The sequence below is a fragment of the Silene latifolia genome, chromosome 2 (assembly GCF_048544455.1).
Source record: "Silene latifolia isolate original U9 population chromosome 2, ASM4854445v1, whole genome shotgun sequence".
Classification (NCBI taxonomy): Eukaryota; Viridiplantae; Streptophyta; class Magnoliopsida; order Caryophyllales; family Caryophyllaceae; genus Silene; species Silene latifolia.
In genome coordinates, this window is record NC_133527.1 from 28,035,387 (window position 1) to 28,053,537 (window position 18,151).

At 36.2% G+C, this 18,151-nt stretch overlaps 1 protein-coding gene across 3 annotated transcripts; it reads left to right on the forward strand.

The window, feature by feature from the left end:
• Positions 1 to 334: 334 nt before the first annotated feature.
• LOC141642536 (lysine-specific demethylase JMJ26) lies at positions 335 to 15,473 on the forward strand. 3 transcript variants are annotated; one of them, XM_074451372.1, is made up of 14 exons: positions 335 to 457; positions 787 to 900; positions 2,107 to 2,693; positions 3,008 to 3,123; positions 3,355 to 3,454; positions 3,580 to 3,712; positions 3,838 to 3,901; positions 4,126 to 4,798; positions 12,642 to 12,971; positions 13,729 to 14,007; positions 14,175 to 14,247; positions 14,540 to 14,625; positions 14,748 to 14,867; positions 14,957 to 15,473. In XM_074451372.1, exons 2-14 carry the CDS (start codon positions 882 to 884, stop codon positions 15,074 to 15,076), a joined length of 2,700 nt encoding a protein of 899 aa, XP_074307473.1. In that variant the 5' UTR covers positions 335 to 457; positions 787 to 881; the 3' UTR covers positions 15,077 to 15,473. The 3 variants fall into 3 exon arrangements, with proteins under 3 accessions (XP_074307473.1, XP_074307474.1, XP_074307475.1); XM_074451373.1 differs by lacking the exon at positions 787 to 900; XM_074451374.1 differs by lacking the exon at positions 14,957 to 15,473 and having other exon boundaries at positions 14,748 to 14,873.
• Positions 15,474 to 18,151: the final 2,678 nt, after the last annotated feature.

The window sequence follows — 18,151 nt, forward strand, 5'->3', positions numbered from 1 at the left end:
ACATTTTGCAACGTGAATATCTTTAGTTACACATTATTAAAAATTATAAAAAAATGATATTTTTATAGCATTTATGATGATAAATCAAACAAGATCTCATGACTATATTTTGTCTTATAAATTAAGATAAATATCAAAAATTTCATACGATTATAAATAGTGTCAAAAAACAAATATTACTTTGATTTGGATGAGAGGTAGTAGATAAGACAATATTTTAATATTTAACTTGTTTTAAGTTTAAACTAATATTGGACTCAATTTGGGTAATAACAAACATAAGTGAGATACGAGTACATTAATATGATGATCACGTATAAATAATATAATAGTGAATAAAATATTAGTGCATGCATTGCAGATTGCATAACATAACATTAAACGCCACATTTGTTTTCCTATTTCTCACCAAACATCCGCCCCATTTCCTCTCTCTCTCTGTTAACATCAACAATCTGTAAGTTTCATCTTCATCATCTATCTCACTTTTAATAATTTACATTTGTATAGTTATATATATATATCAATTTGTTTTGTATAATCTGAAATAAAATCGTTATATACCATACAACGGTCTTATTTGAGTTTACGTAACGTCAATCTCTGAATTTAGTTACGTCTTTTTATTGTTCATTCTGAATTTGGGTATTTGATGATTTTCACTTGGGGGTTTTTTTAGGAGTGGATTGATGCTTTTGCCTTTTGTATAAATCGATTAAATTTGATTATTTATTGAATTTTTTTAATAATATTTTTATTTATGACTTTTATTTGGGTTGCGTATAGTTTGGAGTTGAATTTTCTTGGTCAATGGAGAAGTCGTTTTTATAAATAACACTCTGAATGTCTCTATGCTTTGATGAAGAGTTTCAGGAAATAACATGATAACCCAAAATTCAGGTTTAATTTCTACCGTTTTACTAATTTTGATGCTTTTTTTTGTTTTGTTTTGTGCTCCCTCCGCCTCAATCATTTCTTTGTGACGGGATTTAATCAAAGGTAAAGAAATGATTGGGACGAACCGAGTAGCTATTAGTTTGATTGTTAAGTGTCAGTTGTTTGAATGATTTTTTATTTTTAAGTGATCTAAGTGATTCCTTTAGCTGTTCCAGCTAGAAATCTGTGTGTGATTTGTTTGGTGATCAGTTATTTTGAGTGTCACAGTTATTTTGTTGCACTTCTTGTATATGGGTTTCTGATAACCCTTCATTTGGTTGAGGTGGGGCAATCAGTGTAGAAAAAAAAAAGCAATTTTTTTATGTCTCCTGCTAAGTTACTACAAATCGTCTGCAAGCATAGACGTGACACGGTGTTGAGGGTTGGACATTCTTATTTTGTGAAAATTTTCATGCTTTTGGTCTAGTAATAAAATGTAAGTGTCATGTTATTCAGCTAAATTGAGTGAAGTGTTGAAGTTACATCGGAACTAAGAGGTCATTGTTGATATTGCCTTATGCTGCTATTGCTTTGAATGCATATGTGTAGCTAGGTTCAGATGATTGCTACATCATGCTCTTTCGTTCTATCCGTGTTGTGGCGTGTATTTTTTGATTGTTTGCCAGAACTTGTATGCGTGTCATCTGTTTCCATCTCTAAAATAAAAAGGATACTTGTTCTTTGTAGGATACTCCATACACGACATGGTACTAGGGGTTAGGTTGAAGAGAAAGCATAGTGGTGGCTCTCTTATTTTTGTTTTAGGTGTATTTGTCTATCATGTCTCAGCTGATTCATATATTGTGTGTGTGTGTGTGTGTGTGTGTGTGTGTGTGTGTGTGAGGGAGTCACAAAAGTAGTTCGATGCTGAGAGGTTTCAAACCTAGATTATGAATATCACATTATCACCTGATCATCGATTTCCCCAGTCAAGATAAATGAGATCTGGCTGGTAGCATAATCCCCCGAATGCTTGGGAAGTGGGTTTACCAATGCTTCGATTTATAATGATGAAATTAAACAACAATGGAGAGTTTTTTATGTTTAATTTATTTTTAAATAGGCTGTGTCGTTTCATAGGAGAGCAAAGAACTTCGTATCTTCTTATTTATCACATGTACCAGATTGATTTGATCAATGACCTTGCTCTCTGCTTATCTATTATTTCAGTCAAAATGTCGACCATGGTTGCAACCAAGAACCAGATGAACCACCACAGGCGAAGATTAATCAAAGCTTGTGACGTTCCCAAGATGAATATAAAAAGGAAGCTTGAAGGATTTTTGGGTTCCAATACTGAGCTTAGTAGTGAAAAAGAACAAGAAGTTTCTTCTGAGAAACGACAACGTATTTCTAGAAAGAACTACATAGTTTTCGAAGATTCTGAAGTAGATGATGATGATGATGAGGAAGACTGTGAAGTTTTGAGGTTTAAAAGGATAGTCAGGGGTGCAGGAAAATGGATGAATCTCAATGAGTTCAATTCTTCAGGCCAAGTTGTTCAAGACAGTCAAAGTTCAAATCCAAATTCCGTAAAACCCATTCCAAAGAAAATGACAACCAAAGGGAGATGTAGGCAGTCCGTATGCGAGGAGTGGGAGATAAGCTCAACAAGCTCAAAGACTAGTTCTTTGGGAGATTCAGATTCTCATGATTCATCTTCGTCTCTGACATCTTGCTCCCGTACTTCAAATAAATCAAGCTCGAGCACTAACTGCGATGGCTATAGCACTGCAAAGTCAACAACATATGCATCCGTAAGGACTTCTCCTGATCTTTGTCATTTGGAATATTCCAGTGGATCTCTAAACAGGATGCCTTCTTTTATTGTGAGAAGTAGCAGTCGTTGGATAAATTGTTGACGCAATTTTCATTATGTTTCATCTAGAAGCAGCTCTGTGTTCTGTAACACCGAGGCTGATAGCATCTGACCCCTTATCCCTGCCATTTGCAGGGGCCATTGAGTCACTGGGGTACTGTTGTTGTTCTCTTATATTATTAAGATTTAGACGTTATCTTTTTTATCGGGGTTACTTAGAAGTTCTTATGGAGGTTATTTTCTCTGGCACAGGAGCAAGGAAAGAAGAATTTCATGTGCCATCAGTGCAAAAGGAATGATAGACCAGCAGTTGTCAAATGTCTCAACTGCAAGGATAAACTATATTGTCTACGTTGTATCCGACAATGGTATGCTACTAAGTCGCAGATCCATGAAATTTTGTTTTCCAATGTTACACTGAATACAGTTGTTTGAAACTTTTTTTAGCACAAAAGTGGTTAGAACTATTTTTTTTTTCCGTCTGAGGACAATAGGCTGGGGCGTGGATCCGCCAATCGCCACTATCTCTACATTTCTTTTGAGCTTGAGAAAACATGCAACTTCTCTTGTTTATGAATAGCATTTCCTTGTGCCTTCAGGTATCCTCAATATTCTGAAGTGGAAATTGCGGAAGCTTGTCCTTTTTGCAAAAAAATCTGCAATTGCAATAAGTGCCTGCATTCTAGTGGCATTATAACGGTAAGTTGGCTGGTTCCAGTGTCCGTCCGCTCCATACTTGATTTTGCCGAATTTCAATTTTTTTTTTTTTTTTTGTTTTGTTTTGTTTTTTAACAAGTGATATTGAGTATCGACTAATTTATCAGACATCAAAGAGAGACATACCCCAACAAGGAAAGATCGCAAACCTCAAGTATTTGGTGGGATCATTGTTTCCATTTGTAAGGCAAATTCGTCAAGAGCAAATTCAAGAAATAAACATAGAGGCAAAGATTCGAGGTACACTTCCAACAATTTTTTTTAATAAAATTTCAACTGCAAAGTTAACTTTTCTTTGTCTTTCCATTAAAGTTCAGTTGTTTAGAACTTAAATGTTGTATAATGATATTTCTGTCTCGTTACAGGTATTCCTCTGGAAGAGGATGACATTCCAGAGACATCCTGCTTTGAAAATGAGCGAATTTTCTGGTACTTGTTTAATTTCTGAAAATAGAGAATAAAACAGAAACAGCTATTTGTGTCAAATACTGAAAACAAAACAATTACGAGTACACCCTAGCAGCCATGAGGGCATAGGTTCCCATAAATAAGAAAGCAGAACCTAAGGAAACTAGGAAAAAAGGACTCATAATTATATGGTGCACAGGTGAGATTTTCTGTACTGATGTCATCTTTCTTGTGTTCTCTACCAGCAACCAATGTGCAACTTCTATTTTCGATCTTCACAGAAGTTGTTCAAGTTGCTCCTATGAACTTTGTTTGGCTTGTTCCCGGGAGATTCGTGAAGGAAATCTGTTGGGAGGTCCTGAAGCCGATTTATATACCTACTCCAACAAGGGTTTTGAGTATATTCATGGCGGTGATCCTTTACCTTCTTCTTCCGTAGACAATTTTAATAATGGTTGTCAAACATCAAGTCAATGGGTAGCTGACAATGAAGGCAGTATCCCATGCCCCTTAGAAGATCGAGGAGGTTGTGGTAACGGGAATTTGGAGCTTAGGAGGATCCTTCCAAAAGGTTGGTTAAGAAGTATAGAAGAAAAGGCAGGGGTACTAATAGAAGATGGTCAAAACTTCGATATGGTACAGGTTCCTAGCACAAGCCCCTCGGGGATGATATGCAAAGCGGCATCCCGAGCAAACTCAAACGATAATCACTTGTACTCCCCTTCTTCAAGTGAGTTACTTCGGCATGACTCGGTAACTTGTTTCCGTCAACACTGGGCCAAGGGTGAACCTATTATTGTTCGAGACAGTCTGCGACAAGTACATGGCTTAAGTTGGGAACCAATGGTGATGTGGCGAGCATTATGTGAAAGTGCGGATTCCAACATTAAAGCAGTTGATTGCCTAGCCAATTGTGAGGTAACCACCTCTCTTATGCACCTCATTTTGTTATGTATTTCTTAACATTTTCTGTGTTGTAGTGGCCAGTTGCTCTGCTTTCTGCTCTTTGCTACTTGTTTCGATATCATGCATTATGATTCTGCTTTCTTGTAGTAGATATCCGATTGAAGTGAAGTCACTGAAATGCAGCTTGATGGTGGACTGGTGGGTGGTTAGATGAGAGAGATTGAACGATTTTGTTAGATGTAAATAATTTTTCGTTCTAAAGGGAACATGAACATTGGCGCTGACGCTGACTAACCAGGCCATCGGTATTAGGGGTGTAAACGAGCCGAGCCGAGCTCGAGCTTACCTATGATCGAGCTCGGCTCATATTGTAAAAGTCGAGTTCGAGCCCGAACCCGAGCTCTTGAAATCAAGGCTCGGGATCGGCTCATATAATATTTTACGAGCCCGAACCCGAGCCCGAGCTTTGTTTGTGTACTATTTTTTCGAGCATTATTTTAATTATAACGTAATTTTTTATTTAAAAATTCAAATTCAAACGAGAATATTATTTTTTTGTTAGCTTATAATAACAGTTATTATGTAATTTTATCTTATAAACTAATATTTTAATTTATTTATTTTAAAATTGATACAATTTAAGTAAATATATTGAAAAACATTAAGTAATTTTAAAAATAACGAGCTCAAACGAGCTCCCGAGCCGAGCCTTAGTGTGCTCAAGCTCGGCTCGGTTTGGGCTCAGCTTAGTTCGAGCCCGAGCTCGAGCTCAGTTTGACCGATCTCGAGCCGAGCTTTGACCGAGCCAATCCCGAGGGCTTGTCGAGCAGGCTCAGTTCATTTACAGCCCTAATCGGTATCACATCTCAGTGACTACTTAACATATGAACATAATATACATTATGTTCTAAAGTTGAAGTGTTAACATTAACTATGAGGTTTTGAGGCCGAAGCCTATATTGTAGAATCGCCCTCACAATCGATGCTCAATCAAGATGTTTGACGGGGACGGAAACACATAAAAGACCAAGGTTTTATGTTCATAGCAATAGACCAGAAGTTGTTTTCCTAGGCCCGGAGGGTTCCCTTCCATTTACTTCTGGTTGTTGGCTGGCTTAGATCCTTTAATTAGTCTCAGTGTTCATTCAACTAATTATCTCTGACATTGTCTGCCCCCATGGATTCAGGTCCTACGTTCCAACCTTTTGCCTCCAACAACAAATTTCCATTCTAAAATACTCCCTCTGTCCCGGTCATTTGTTGTCTTTTTCCATATTGGGGTGTCTCTGTTAGTTGTTGTCCTTTCTATTTTAAGAATGAACTTGATGAACAATTTGATCACACACTCAATTTGTTCCACTTGTCATTTAGTAATTGGTCCATTTCTCTTTCCTTGGTCTTTGTGCCAAAACCAAAGGACAACAAATGATCGGGACGGAGGGAGTATCTTCTTTTGGTTTTTACAATTGATCTACATAGACAGGTGATTCCAAAGTCAGTTTCCAATAGCCGTATCTTGATTACCATGATGCGGCCTACTGGGAGATTAAAGATGCTCCTAGAATGAGGTAAATGGCCATTTCCTGTGATGAAAATACGGAGATTGTTTCCGGATGTGAAGTGCATGAACTGACTCTTGCTTGATACACAATACAAACAGCGTGGATAGTTAAGGACTAAGGGTGACTATACGCATGCAAAGAGGGCAAATTTAGAGTGCGAAGGCTGGAGTATGATACGTGCATGTTAAGTGGTATATTGTACCACTTCTTAATTACTCATATTTATGAGTTAATTTAGCACAAATGAAGATGAGGACGTGCTACAAATTGATGGTGAAGAGATCCACACGGTAGTGATCAATTGCACACATCAATATGGCAAGGCTACGCGAGGCAAGAATGCTCATATTCCAACATTATAAGAGATCCAAGAGCATGAGGCGGCAAGGGCCGTTTGTTCTTTGGTTTTGTTCTCCTTCCCTCAATTAAATTATTTGGCGGAGCTTATCACTTGGGAAGTTGAATAAGTTCTTAAAAGGTAATAAGGATTTGGGTAAGACGTTACTTTTGAACTCGAGAACAAGCACATTCTTAGTCGATGGAGTATGATAGATTGGGCACGTGATTCTTCAATCACGACAAGCATATTCTTAGTCGATGGAGTATGATAGATTGGGCAAGAGATTCTTCAATCACGACATTTAGACATTTACACATAGATTGCGCACGAGATTCTTCAATCACGATAGGTGACAAGAAAAAGATGTACTTATGCCACAACATGATGGGTGGATGCAAGCCAACAAAACCTATATCCGGTGGAGAAGATGACATATTCGCAAAATAACAAATATGTCGATGGAGTACAATGGATGGGCACGAGATTCTTCAATCAAGACATTTACAAAGCTAATTGTTGGTGACAAGAACAAGATGTACGTACGCCACAAGGACGTAGAAATGATGTGTGGAAATTTAAGGGTGATAATGAGACGAGATAGCTTGCAAGCAGCTCGGACTTGGTCAAATCTCGAGTCGCTCGCTTTGACTCGTGCGAGCTTGGCTGGCTCGATAACTTAACGAGTCAAGTCGAGTACACATTGACTCGGCTTAAGAAACTCGCGAGCGCTCGAACATGTGTGATAGGATAATATCTTGCTCTTATTTTATAAAAGACATTTATCGTCATTATATCTTTGTATAACATCAAATGCTTTCATTGATTTGACTAATAACTTATATATAACCTCGAATTAATGTGCTTGGAAATAGCAAAAAAAACAACATTATGGGCTCTTGTAACATGAGCACAAGCCGAGCATGACCAAGCTCTGGCTCGGCTCCCCCGGTGGCGGTGGAGTGCAGAAACCGGATAAGATGCATCGGCTCAAGCTCGAGTTTTGTTTCACGAGAACAAGCCGAGCAAGCCCTCGCTCGTTATCACCCCCAGGTGGAATGCAAGAACATGCAAGGAACCGAAGAAGGTAACGTCTCTCCAAATTCATGTGAAGGAAAACATAGGGGTTGTTTGGTTCGAATATGGGAAGATGAAGTTTCCGTGAAAATTAAATGGATTTTTCTACATGACATCCTTGTATTTCTTCGAATTCTAAGTGGTACAAAAATCAATGTTATCCCTAAACTTCATGAAAACATCTTAAAATACCCAAAATGCTCTAATCCACCTCTTTTAATTGTTTAGTTTATGCATTTTTGATTGCTTTGTCAATAATTTGTGTCGTTATCACAAATATCATCGTTTATTTAGTTGTAAAAATATTTACAAAATTTAACTGTTTAAAAACTTGATTTTTAGTAATTTGGGAGAAAATAATTTCATGTGAATTGATTGTTTGGTTGTCCTAATACAACCTTGAAAGACCATATGAAATTCATGTGAATTGATTGTTTGGTTGTCATGGGAGAAAATAATTTCATGTGGTAACATACCGGGGACTTCGTAGGTGACTTACTACATTATGTAGGAATTAGGGTTTCTTGGAAAGTTTTATTAACCACAAATTTGGCAACCAATAAACATTTTTATTTGACCATTTCATGGTAAATTCTACTTCCCATTAGAGGGGCAACTAAACCACCCGAGAGTCTTAGGGGCGGACCTATAATTAGAGTTTCTTTGAAAGTTCTATTTTCTGTCACAGTTAGTCTTGCTATAGACGGATATATTCGTCTATAGCTAAAAATAGGTCAAATAGCTTAAAAGTGGTAATATTTTTGGCCCCTACCACCTTACTTGTTACTTGTCCTATTAGGAATGTTGTATTGTATTTGACCCGTCTTTAATTATAGACGGATATGTGCCGTCTATAATGAGATTAATGACATTTTGTGTTTCTATGAATTTGACAGCCAAACAACACTTTATTTAACCACTTCATGGGAAATAAGACATAAATCCAATTAGTCTTGCCGAAGACGGGTCGGAGTAAGTGACGGGTAATGTCACTCACAAAACGAATAGGGGGGACAAGGTGGGGGCACCTCCATGTGCTTCCCTCTCTCCTCTATTTGGGTCATTTGTGAGAGAAAATGGTATCCGTCACTCCAAAGTGACGAATACGTGTCGTCACAAATGAGATTTTGTGAAGTCATATTCAATGTATAAGAAGTTAATAATATCATGGGTACTAATGTTGACCTTTGACATGTACAAAGGTTATAATGTTATCTTTGTATAAATATTCATGCTAATGAAATAAGATATCAACCTATAAAAAAGGTTAACATAGTATCAGAGCCATGTTTTATATTGTATATGTTGCTATATTAGTGTGCAAATGCCCGGTGAATCTTATTTCTTTAGCATGAGTATTTATAAAAGGATAGTTCCATAAGATTTGAATAGGGGTGATAATGAGATGAGACACTTCGCGAGCAACTCGAGTTAATGAATACACAAGGAAGAGAACGAGGTTCCATATTGTGCTTAGTATACGGTCGCAACCATAGATAGCCGAGGCACCCAAAGTTGTGTAATTTGGAGTAGTCGGGTTGGAGATTATGGAGTTTGGAGTAGGGATAGATCAGCTCAGCTCGGGCCCGAGAGCTTAACGAGTCACGCCGAGCAAAAGCTTGCTCGACTCGAAAAGCTCGCGCGCGGTTCGAACGTGCGTAATTAGATAAGATATTGCTCATATTTTATAAAAATGTTTTGTCATGATTTGCGAAATATTTTACATAATATTCGAGCCTTATTGCTGAAATATCGAAAGGAAAAAAAATTAAAACTTATATATAGGCTTTACTCGAGCTCGCAAGCTTGAGCACATTTTTTTCAAACTCGGATAAGCCTAAGACTGGCTCAAGCTCGAGTTTTGCTTCTTGAGCACAAGCCGAGCAAGTCCAAGCTCGGGCTCGACTCGTTATCACCCCTAAGTTTGAGTATCTCAAAGGTATATCGTTAGTACCAATGTAATGACACTAAGTTTACTATTACTCATATTATTGAATACGATTCTTAAAACCTCATGTTGTTTTATACACTATTATTTTTTTTATTTTATTTTTTTTGGGTACATATTTTATACACTATTGACTATTGTCAAGTAGTCTTATTCTTAAGAACCTTTGGGTAGCAAAAATCGATTAAGCTTAACCAACTTTTGAAAGTGTGGGGTGGCGAATCTATATCTATATGTTTTCATTACTACAAAAATATACTTCCTCCATTCAACTCCACTCTACCTATTTCACTTTTGTACACTATTCACAATTGTGTATTCAATTTCGATTTTCTCTCGATACGTAAGTGAAAATATATTCATGTGGGATCTTGTTTGATTCGTCTTTACGAGTACATTAAAAATATCTAACTTTTATAATTTTTGCAAATACGTAGCTAACGATATTTAGCGCGTAAAATACGCGTTGGCAAACGTGAAAAAGAAAAGTGGTAGAGTGGAGTTGAATGGAGGAAGTATAAATTATAAAATGTGCTTTTTAGGGGCCGTGTGAGATTTCAAAAGTAGGCCTCTTGTATTAATGTTAAAATCTATATCGATTAAGCTTAACCAACTTTTGAAAGTGTGGGGTCCCCAACATTCTAGGGGCCGTGTGAGATTTCAAAAGTAGGCCTCTTGTATTAATGTTAAAACAATTGGTCTCCCTTGTGACGGGTTACCATTTGTGGCGGATATTTTGTGAGTTAAAATGGTAACAAAATGGGTTAGTGGAGAAAGGGGACCACATGAATAGTGTTGCAGAGAGAGAAAAAATGGGTACTTTGTGAGGTAAAATGGTATCCGTCACTCAAAAGTGACGGATATGTGCCGTCACAAATGAGATTTTGTGATGTTAAAATCTATATCTATATCTATATGTTTTCATTACTACAAAAATATATAAAAATGTGCTTTTTTTTTTAAAGATAAATTTTATAAATTATAAAATGTGCTTTTTTTTTTAAAGATAAATTTTATAAATTTCTTAAATTATGTGGAAAACTTCTTTATGATGATATAGTATTTGTTATTTTAACGAATAGAGATCTCGTTGAAAATAACATTAACATGGTCCATTAGTATATTACCACTATAATAATAAACAAATACTAGTAACTAACATGTCCATTAGCTTTGTTGTGCTACTCAATGGTCTCTGTTCAATTCCAACCGACTGTCATTTTGCTGAAAAGTATTACATGTTCTGCTCTAGAAGCAAAAAAACATATCCAAATATGCTACTAGGGGGAATCGAGCATGTGATCAAACCACTACGGCTACAAAGATTTACACGCACAATATTACCACTACGCTACAAATGATATCTATAAAATGTCTGCTTATGAATTGGGCATTTCGGCCCCTCCAAATCGGGGGTCTTGTGCCGTCACACCGGTTGCTACCCATTACTAGGTTCTCCCTTGCGTATAACCAAACTTATGTTTTACGGTAGGGGAATACCTATACTATACAACATATACAACAATCGCATAAAACCATAAAACCTAGACCCTAAACCCATAATACAACATATACAACCAATCGCATAAATCAAGAAATAAACTAATAAAGGAAATGAAAGGAATTCATATTAGTTGCTCAAACACTGGCCCTCGGGTTAGCGAAGCTGCTTATTCTTTACATTAGCGTGCTTTCAGTTAGAGATGAAGAAGACAAATAAAAGTAATATCGGAACAAAAAGTTCTACTGCAGACGTATATTTTACAACCAAAACAACCAAGTAAAAGCATAATCAAGCTGGACAACTGTTGATGAAATCCCATGTTACGTTTACACATATCACAACCTTCTCTTTTGGTGTAATGATCTCCAATAACAGTTAACATGATTCTATAATTTAGCTTTCCATTGCTACCTTATATCGGGAGCTAAGAAAGACCGACCAAGTACAGGGAGTGACGGATCAAGAAAGTTTCCTTTTCATGGTTCCGAGACAATATTAAAGTTACTTTTACATAAAGTACATTTTATTTTCCTAAGAAACGTACGAAATACAAAAATAAAATAAAAAAATAATAAAACTTTTTCCGGTGTTGCAAGAAAACAGAACCTAACACAGATCTGCAAAAGAGTGTGGCGCTAACTAATCAGACCGTCTGAACGAAAAGAGACTTGCAAATACTAACTTCTATTTTAGAGTACACAAATTTATCTTATAGCAAATAGTTAAGGACAACCTATTTAGGATAGGAAAGGAAAACTACTAAAGGCTTTTCGCCAGCTAAAATCTCTTCTAATTTTGGTTTCTTTCCTTCTCAAGACTGCGGTTCGGGTACCTACGGCTATGAAGGAGAAAAGTGCTCCTTAGCCAGAATAAGCAAGTAGGAGCCACCTGCATCATTTGCAAAACTAGGAGCTAAAATTCACTTGGTGGATCACATTGTCGTTATACACTATCAATGATTTCTCATTTATAACAAAATGGAATCCAAGTTAACAAGTGTATAAGGAGTTTAAGGACATTAGGGAGTACTATATAGTGATCCCGTACAAAGGGTAGCTAAGAATTTTTGAAAATTCACTGTAAGCAAAAGCGATGCAGCTGAAATTTGTCCAGCGAAGAAATTTCTTAAGAGCGTCCAACAACTGGAATTAAAATGCAAAAAAAAAATCTAAAATGGGTCGTGCAAGCCGCAAGGTATTACGTGGTACTTATTATAGAATATCAGAACTCTAGTTCCCTACTGTTTTAGCATTTACTAATTACAAGTATGTAATTCACAGACTGAAATTTATTAGTCGCCTTATGTCCTTAACATGTAAATCCTATTTTTTGGAAGTTTCCCATTCTTTCTTGTGTGCAAAACGTAAGCCCGATAACAGAATATGAAGTAGATTTTGTGTTGGCTAAAACAAAGTCATGTCGTGCAGGTTGAAATAAGTACTCGCCAATTTTTCAGAGGATACAAAGAAGGTCGACGTTACCCGAATTTCTGGCCAGAGATGCTGAAGCTTAAAGATTGGCCTCCATCCGACACGTTTGAAAATCTTCTTCCCAGACATTGTGATGAATTTATTAGTGCACTCCCATATCAAGAGTACACAGACCCAAGAGATGGGATTCTGAACCTGGCTACTATGTTGCCTGCAAGCTTCCTGAAACCAGACATGGGACCAAAGACATACATAGCTTATGGAGTCAAGCAAGAGCTCGGACGAGGAGACTCTGTTACTAAGCTTCATTGTGACATGTCAGATGCGGTATGCAGCAATTTTGAGCTTTCAAACCAGAAACAACAAAGTAATGCAGTGTACCCATATTATACCATCACAAATACTCGCAAATACTTGTGCGAGGCTAACATAACCTAATGTTCCAAAACTAACTGTTTTTCAAATATTCACTTGTATATTCTTTAGGGGTGATATTAACTTGCTTATTTGGGAGTCAATCTCCCGAAAGACGGTCTCATTATTTATTTTATTGTGTGACTAGGCCATTTACCCATAAAAACTACCCATTAACCCACTAAAAAAGCCCTAAATCAAAATAATAACTTAACCATGTCATAAGAGAATGCGTATTTTGCAATTAACTTCTCTTTTGTGTGAATCATTTTACGCAGGGCCGTCTCGGAGTTTTCGAGGCCCCTGTGCGAAATCTAAAGATGGGGCCCTATATAACATTTTACGAAACTATTTTATAAAAACAATTAAAAAAAAGGGGCCCTATATAAATTTTTACGAAACTGTTTATAAAAACAATGATTAAAAAAAGACATAAATGTTAGTATTCGGTTTTGAACTTGAGTCGTGTGTTTAAAAATCTACTTACTAACCACCAAGACACTAGCTTTCATTGAGTTTTTAAAGGCCCACAGTTTATTTATCCTTACTTTACTTTGGTTTTCTGGGCCAAAAATTTTGGGGCCCTGTGCAGCCGCGCGGCCCGCACGGGCCCAAAGACGCCCCTGATTTTACGCTATATGATACGCAAGTGTTTCTTCTATTAACGCAGGTGAATATCTTAATGCATACTGCTGATGTTTCCTTGAGCAATGATCAAATCTCAGCGATGGCCACACTTAAGAAGAAACACAAAGCTCAAGATCGAAGGGAATTGCTCGGCCAACATGTGACTGTCGAGGAGCTTGATCTTGATCATGACTCTTGTGTTTCAAGGGACGGTGCTGCTCTGTGGGACATTTTTCGCAGAGAAGATGTAGCAAAGTTGGAGTCTTATCTAAGGAAACACTCAAAGGAGTTCAGGAACACCTATTGTTCTCCAGTTGAACAGGTACACAATTAACTTCAGACCGGGAGACACAATTCTCTTTGATCTTGAACTTCGTGTTTCTTTCTCTTTTTGGCATTATCGCCGCAATTTGATATTTACTAAAAAGAATACCAACAGGGCATAAGAATTTACCTGAAATTTTGATTATTGCTTGCTTTAAATGTCAGGTCTTTCACCCTATCCATGATCAATCCTTCTACCTGACTCTAGAGCACAAGAGGAAGCTCAAGGAAGAATACGGTATGTGCTATAGATGGATTATTTTTGAGAAATAATTTTGACTTGGGGTCTTTAGACTTGGGTCTTTAGACTTGGGAACTAGGTAATTCAGATCAAGGTTGGAGAAGTGTCGTTGTCAGGGTAGTAGCTACTGGTCATGTCAATTAGGTCATATTCGGGTTGCGACTATAAGGTTTTGGATTGGGTCCACTCCACTTCGAGTTGTTCCTTCTGGATATGTCTCCGGTCAGTGGGGTCGGGTCGGGTCGGGTCGGATCGGGTGCATGTCCACATACTAACTTTCAATCACCAGGCATTGAACCATGGACATTTGAGCAAAAGCTTGGAGAGGCAGTATTCATACCTGCTGGATGTCCACATCAAGTCCGCAACCTCAAGGTAAAGCCGAGCTATTAGATCTTTTCATATATTCGGACTTTTGGAAATAGATCTTCAATCTAGTCAACGACTGCACAACCTGCGCATTGATGATCTAACATACATTATTGCACCCTCTGCAGTCTTGTACGAAGGTGGCAGCAGACTTTGTTTCGCCAGAAAACATTAAAGAATGCCTCCGGTTGACAGAGGAGTTCCGAAGACTTCCAAAGTTCCACAAGGCTAGAGAAGACAAACTCGAGGTATAAATCTCTCTTTGCAGTTTGCACTTTCAAGTTCCAACATCATTCAAACATAAGCCTAATAGACCTTTTGACAATATATTCACCAGATTAAGAAGATGATTCTTCATGGACTTAACCAAGCGATAAAACGCCTTGAAGATCTGATGTCAAAGGAAGATCTGCCTTTGAGCTCCAATAATGGTTACCCCCTCCATTTCAGTCAATAGGTTGCGACAACTTTTTTCTGGCACCTATGCCCAATGCCCCTGTACAGTACAATAGTTCGCAATTACCATTTCAGTCATTATATACTCCTGAACAACATTGGATTATTGCTGTTTCAAAGGATTACTTCTCCAGCTTCCAGTTCTATTTGCATGAGGAAAATAATATTAGAACTTTCTCATTGAGTTGATGAACTGGACTTCGCAGTAAAAGAGAATTGTAAGTTTTGCATACAACTATGCAAGTGTTATGTATCAAGTGAATGGACAACAACATTGTAGGTTCCGCTGTAGAATTTAGTTCTTATTGATACGCAATCTTTACGAGTTATAATTAATGATTTATGAAACAAAACGTGTGGAGTTTAGATATAGATAATATTCCGAGTTTTGCTGCCCAGATTTATCATTTATGGTCATTTACTCATTTTAATCTGTGTTGTTCAACAAGTTTTCTTTCCAAATATTTATATAGTGGAAAATGGATATGATTTCTGTCTCACTTGTACATGCAAAATTAAATTCAAAGCCAAACGTAACTATTTATGGGGAAAAATATAACATGTGGTGGATGATCCATTAAATTTTGAAAATTATCAAACCTACCAATAAGAATAACCATATCACAAAATCTCACTTTAGACGTAAAGTTATAGACTGGTCAAATATGTGACCACTTACATAATAAGATAAAGAACAAATGGGATGGTGGGTTACTATTCATACAAAAATAAGACTAATTGTAACCATATATACTCAAGAATTGGCTATAAACTATGACGGGGTACAACAAGACATGTTAACGAAAACCAATCAAAACCCACCCCAAAATATCCTAGTCCAGAAATAACTCAAACCCGACAACAAACGTAATTTTACATGCAAATGATTACAATATTTGTTACGTACGTATAATGAATCCAATACTTCGCATAACATTGCGATATTCACTGAATATGTTGAGACAAGTATTAAATTAGATAATTGTAAAAACTTGAGAGCCGTTTCTGACCTTAACCGACCCAGACAAACCCGTATATTGCCAACTCGAAATAGACCCGAGTCATATGTTTTATGTTTTACTTGAAACCGAAATAAACGAACTTGTAACCAAAATAGACCCAACTCATATTTTTTTTAAATATTGAGGTATCGTGTAAAGACGATCAACTTATGGAAAGAAAATTCAGCCTTCTGATCCCGTAACTAAGAGATATGACAAAAATGCAAGCCTAAAGGGTGGCATAAGAGTTATCTGTAATTTTTAAAAAGTTTTTTTTTTTGACAAATTTAAATTCCCCAACATTTCCTCCTTTAGATATAAAGGAGAGGAAGGTATGCTTTAAAAAATATAGAAACTCAAAAAGTAACATGCACATGTAAAGATATAAAATCTATTTAAAACATATTTAGCAGCAAGCGTGCCTTAAGACGATACTATCTGTCTTAAGTTTAAGACGGCTCAAATATACTACTTGTGTGTGTAAGAATGTATAGGGAAAAACAATATATTTGTCTTTTATGGACAAAAGGTATGATATTTGACCCGTCTTAAATTTAACGCAGATAGTGTCGTCTTAAATGAGAACAAAAGGTATGCTTTTATTACTCAAAACATCAACAATAATGGTCTTTACACAATTATTATTGTAAAATCATGTGTTAATTTCCTTAATTATCCCGACTACTTACTTTCATCAATTTTATGTTTGAATGAGATCAAAGCATTTTGTAGACGATTTTTTATAATGTTATATTGTAAAACTCCTTATAAAGAGACTTGCACAAACATATAAACCTAATTAACAAAATATTAAAACATTGGTTTGTCACCCCCAATATCCCACTTTTATTGTCCTAAAAATTAGGGCTAATAGTGATAATTCTCTCATTTAGCTTACTAAATTCAGAAAGAAGTGAATTTAAAATAAATTTTGAAATAGAGAACAAGAAAAATAAAAGAGAAAGGATAATTCATTTAATTAAAATAACTCATAGCAAGTTGAATAAAAGAGAGCACATTCATATCATATACCACAAATTCTCATTATAGACGGGAGATATCCGTTATCCACCCACTTTTAAGTATAAGACAAGCAACAAGTTGCATGGTTGGACCAAAAATATCACTACTTTAAACATATTTGACCCGTCTTTCAGTTTAGCATAAGACAAGCAACAAGTTGCATGGTGACGCTAATAATATCATCACTTTAAACATATTTGACCAATTTTTCATTTTAGACGGATATATCCGTCTATAATGAGACTAATTGATCATACCTCATATTCTAAATAAACTCCCACATTCCTTTATGCATAAAATTTAGGAACACACACTCTCTTACTCTATTCTCTTATGCACAAAATTTAAGAAAACACACTGCCCCGCCATATAATTTAGCAAGTACCACACAAACACACTATCACATCATACATTAAATTTGGACACACAAACACATTCCAAAAATAAAAATAGATATCTTTATTTGATACTCCCCCTATTCACTATTTTCTTCCATGTTTTCTTTAACGGATTATTCAAGTTTTCTTCTCCTTTCTTATTTTGGAAACTTTTATCCTTATTTTATTCATCCCTCTCTCCTATTACCAAACTCCACCCAATTTTTACTCTTATTTTATTCATCACTCTCTCCTATCACCAAACCCCACATAACTCATAATTCCTTATCTAATTCCTAATTATTCATACCTCTCTCCAATTCACAAACTCCACTATCTTCCTTTATTCATTCTTTAATCATCTCCTAAAATATTGTGCCCACATCAAAGGGAAAGAAACCCCCGAATAGAATAGAGTATTTAATTCACATCATTTCACATCAAATAAGATAGGAACAAATGAACAATATATCCCTTCAATTTTATTTTCAAAATATCTATCACACAAAAGAAAACCATAGATAACTATAAATTTATATAAAGGATTAGTATATCTATCACACAAAAGAAAACAATAGATAACTATTGATCAAGATACTCATTTCATTCAACTCCACTTTATATGTATTTTTTTTTTCATCCATTTAACTACACTTTACATGTTTCACTTTACAT

Excerpts from the sequence above, each read along its gene's own strand:
- LOC141642536 (XM_074451372.1), top strand. Across the intron at positions 2,694-3,007 it reads AGTCAACAACATATGCATCC|GAGCAAGGAAAGAAGAATTT; the intron begins GTAAGGACTTCT and ends TCTCTGGCACAG. Across the intron at positions 14,626-14,747 it reads ATCAAGTCCGCAACCTCAAG|TCTTGTACGAAGGTGGCAGC; the intron begins GTAAAGCCGAGC and ends CACCCTCTGCAG.